The following is a 4326-nucleotide window of genomic DNA, read 5'->3' as shown; positions in this document are numbered from 1 at the left end:
AATACAGGCCTGACGCTGGAAGCTGGCGGAAATTTTAAAATGGCGTGGATGCGCGGTGGCAAAAGTAGGCAGTTTTAGGTATAACGATTGCAGCCCTCTTTCTTCGGTATTCCTATCAGGGGCGTAGATTAAATATTTAAAAATAAGGATCAGTGAGCAAGTAATAGACAGACAAACAAAAGAACTAATTGTTGATGTTGAATGTGAAAACTAACTATAAAACAACAGCAACAGGTTTATTTTTTCTTTTTTGTAAGTTATGTTTCTATATTATTTTCTGGTACGCTACTGTCCTATCTGTATTAATACTATAATTTACGCCTACTGAAAGCTTATTTGTGTATCGGTATACTAATCTTTTGTCCCTGTATATCTATCCCTACAGTTGTACTGTCTTTAATAATGTTGATCGCGTCTTCGATGTATAGATTTAAAATAGCGGTGACAGTGTGCATCCTTGTCTGACTCCCTTCGTTCTTTTCTAATATATCTCCTAACTCATGGCCTACATATACGTTTTCTAAGTATTCTCTCCAAATCTTAAACGAAATTGTCATGATGAAGTTTTAGTTTATCTCACGTTAATAAATTCAAACAGTGCAGGAGTTATTCTGTTATTTTAGTCCCAAGAAAAATATTCAAATAAGTTTGCGGTTTGGATTTTCTTAAAGTTTAAAACGTCTTTAGAACTTTGAATAACAAGTGGAAGGTTTTCCCTAATCAAAATCAGCGGCATACAATTAAGAAGTGAGAATTTCAAGAGGAATTAGTTTTTACTCTTCCATAATTACCTTTTTCTTTCCTAATTATCTCGAATACGGCCCCATTTAATGAAAGAACCGAAAATAATAAAGCGAAACTCGGATACTTTACAAATGAAATAATTAAAATTATTATTCCAGCAACAAATAAACAACTTAAAGTTTGCGTCTTTCTTTCCAGATGACTTCGACTAACGAAGAGCTGCCACCTTCGCTAAAGACCAGATCATCCCCTGTGGATTTTCAAAATGCAGATTTGGTATCCCGACTTTTGGCAGCGACCCCGCCGTATCTGTACAACATGCCGGTAGTTCCTCACAGTTTTTTCTTTAGTGAAATGTTAAGGTCACTCGTTCAGGCAAAAGCTGCCGAAAATAGCCAAAGACATACCTCTACCGTACATCAGAGGCGACCAAGAAAACGATCTTGGACCCAAGTACATGCCGAAATTACTAAACCAGAAAATACTGATGTCTTTCAACCAATGTGGGCCAAATCGTTCCCCGAAAAGTCAAAACTATTTGAGGAAAAAATTGCCGAGAAACCTCACCATTTTCCTGTTCCACATACAGAAAAATTAAGTTCTGATGATAACATCAACGATAATAAATCCTTTATATTACCTGACTTTGACAAAAACATACCCAGCACGAGTACGACGGTTCCGACGGCGTTTCCGCAACCTTCTAGTCAATCTCACGGTTTAAATGACCTTTCTCTGCCATCCCAACCGTCTGTATGGTATCCCCCATTTTATTCGAACGCTTATGGAATTGATCCACTTCACTTCTTCATAGATTTGCGCGTATCAGGGCACATTTACGACAAGAAGAATCAAAAAGAAAATCTAGGCAGTCTTCATCCCCAACAAACCGAAAAACCTCCCTTCCCAATACCCACGTCAGCAAATCAACTGTACAAATCTGAAGCGTCTCCTGACAATCATCCTGTCAAAGAAAGCTTCAAGCAGACCCGACACACATCAGCTTTCAGTGTACCTAGATCAGTCTTGAATAAAAACCTTCCCGTTAATCTCACTCATTATTCTTCCTCCTCGCACAGTCTGAAGTGCACGGAGTCGAAAACGAAATTCGACGTCAAATCCATGGGATTCGACAAGGGTGACAATCTTACCGGAACTTCGTACATTATGAAGAACGTGACGAAGTTGTACAAGAAAATATCTTCTACTAATATAACGAAAATGGAAGTGGAGAGTGCCGATTCCGAAACCCAGGAACAAGTGGACGTGATTGATACCGAAAAGGAATCTACTTCTTCTAAAATCCAATCGGACGACGATGATGGCTTGACCGAAGAAGAAAAGGAAAAACGGGTGAAAGATCTTCGAGCTTTGATCGGCCTCGAATTGGTAGTGGATTACATGAAGAACGCTAAACCTGGTCAAAGAAATGACACGAATCATGACAGTTCTTCAGACCTAGGAACAAGTGATAGCCCAACATTAGATGTAGTCGATATCCATGACGATATCGAAACTGTTTATTAATCATAGTTTTCGTAAATCGAAAAAAACAAAGAATTCCGAAGGTTTTAAAAGAATGGTAGTAAAGTACCTGACATGTGCACCGCAAAAATATATTCGTATTGGCTTCAATAGTACAGAGTACAGAGGTTCATTATTATGCTCCAGTGGACTCATCTACAAATAATAAAAGTCCTCACGTAAGAGGCTGCATGTTTTCAAGGAGGACCGTAGAGAAGAAGTAAACAGAAAGGAAAAACAGTTAAGAGAGTAGTTGATTTTCGATAACGATGGCATACAGAAGTGACAAATTTTTTAGGTTCGGTAGATAGACAATCATTTTAGACATCTACCTTTTAAAATTTTGAGATACGGATTGTACCTTACAGAAAACCATGTAGTTTCGACTCGTATCGTCCTGTCGCTAATCTTTTTAATATTAGTGTTACCGGAAATGTATGAAATCCGTCATTGTACATAATTCCTAGGAAATGTATGTAATTCCTAAGATCGCCCGGAAATGTGTGAAATAAATTTATTAGACACATTTCCTATATACAAATCTATACATTTCCTAAGTAGCAATCGGAAATGTATTACATAAATAGGCAATAATATAGAAGGCTAATTGGAGATGTACCTACATCCTTTGGTGACGTCATTCTTTGGTTAGGAAGATTTATGACAGACTGAAGTTTCTCTAATGTCATTGCCCGCTGGAGCCGGGCTGATATGTTAAATGTTAGAATAATGTGACGAGGTTATCTTTGTTACAGCAAACACGATGACCTTCAGTTTTCAGTATGTTGTAGAGGTGATAATGCTGATTATTTTCATAAATATATATGTTGGGCGCGGAGATCTAATAAAGCATACTTTTCAAAGACATATCCGACATATCAGCCCGTCTCCCGCAGGCAGGGGCATTACAAAAACTCCAATCTGTCATAAATCCACCTAATAGCCATACAATGTCACAAATGCATATACATCTTCAAACCTAATCTAAACCAACAATAACGTCACCAATGCATATACATCAGGCGATCGCACTAGAACCACGTAAACACAGACAACTCTCTCTGATTCTCAGTTTACTAACGTGTTTTATTCATTTTATTCACAGAAAGCATTAGTTTTATACATTTCCTAGTACTATATCGGAATTTCATGCAATTCCTAGGAAATGTATACATGAAACAATATTTTATAATTTCCTAAATAGCCTAGGAATTGTATACAATTCCTAAATTTCATACATTTCCGGTAACATACCATAGTATAAAGATTCTATACAGTAGGTTCATTCCCTTGATCTGCCTGAAGTGCCTACATCTTTTGTAGGCCACCATAAATTAACTTTATGTACGCTGAACTGCCAAAAAATAAATACAAAATGTATTTGTACTGTGAGTTCACGATGACACCCTGTACAAGCCAATACCTGCTTGGTGAGGAATAAAGTGGTGAAGCGTCAGCAGGAGAGGAATGTATGGGCGTGGCTGAGAAGTGAATCTACTGTATAGAATCTCTATATTGTGGTATTACCGTTATTCTTTCAGATTTCAATCGCAATAAAACTAATGCGACCGAAAGAACGAAAGAAAATGAATAGCTACTTGCCGTTGTGAAATGTGAAGTCATTAATAAATAAATAAAATTTCTTGCTCAAAATCTCCATCAGGTACTATTTCTGTTCGAGACAGAAACTCATGTCATGTACTACAAAATCCTGGACAAATTAAAAACATATCTAATTTAAAATGTAAAATAGCATTAGGTTAAGCTGCACAAACATCACCCCTAATGAATAAAATATTTAGCTCATGCAACATCTCCATAATTTATTTTAAAATTTTCTGTACTTTATTTTCGTAGACTGAAAATAGTAGTAATTGGTTCGAATATGTAACACGTATTGGTGGGACAATCTGCGAGTGACTGTAATACATATTCTACATATGTATATTTCAAAAATTGGTTTAAACCAAAGATCTGATTTGATCAAAGTTGCTGTACCTATAGATGTGCATATATGAGGAAGTATATCCTATATATATATTATACATATATATATAT

General features: G+C 36.5%; 2 protein-coding genes across 3 annotated transcripts in view; one reads left to right on the top strand and one right to left on the bottom strand.

Moving 5' to 3' along the window:
• The window catches only part of LOC108733814, a 26565-nt gene extending 23828 nt beyond the window's left edge, over nt 1-2737 (top strand). The window contains exons 1-2 of one of the 2 annotated variants that reach the window (XM_018465136.1): nt 702-747; nt 943-2737. In XM_018465136.1, the coding sequence (XP_018320638.1) occupies nt 943-2271 (1329 nt within the window). In that variant the 5' untranslated portion in view covers nt 702-747 and the 3' untranslated portion in view covers nt 2272-2737. Of the gene's footprint in view, nt 1-701; nt 748-942 lie in introns of those variants that run through there. The other variant, XM_018465135.1, reaches the window with a different exon arrangement.
• Nucleotides 1-4326, bottom strand: part of LOC108733815 (carbonic anhydrase 2) — a 123773-nt gene that overhangs the window by 106759 nt on the left and 12688 nt on the right. The window lies entirely within an intron of this gene.

Source organism: Agrilus planipennis, unplaced genomic scaffold (genome assembly GCF_000699045.2).
Source record: "Agrilus planipennis isolate EAB-ADULT unplaced genomic scaffold, Apla_2.0 scaffold11, whole genome shotgun sequence".
In the NCBI taxonomy this organism is placed as follows: Eukaryota; Metazoa; Arthropoda; class Insecta; order Coleoptera; family Buprestidae; genus Agrilus; species Agrilus planipennis.
This window is presented reverse-complemented; position numbering and strand designations above follow the sequence as displayed.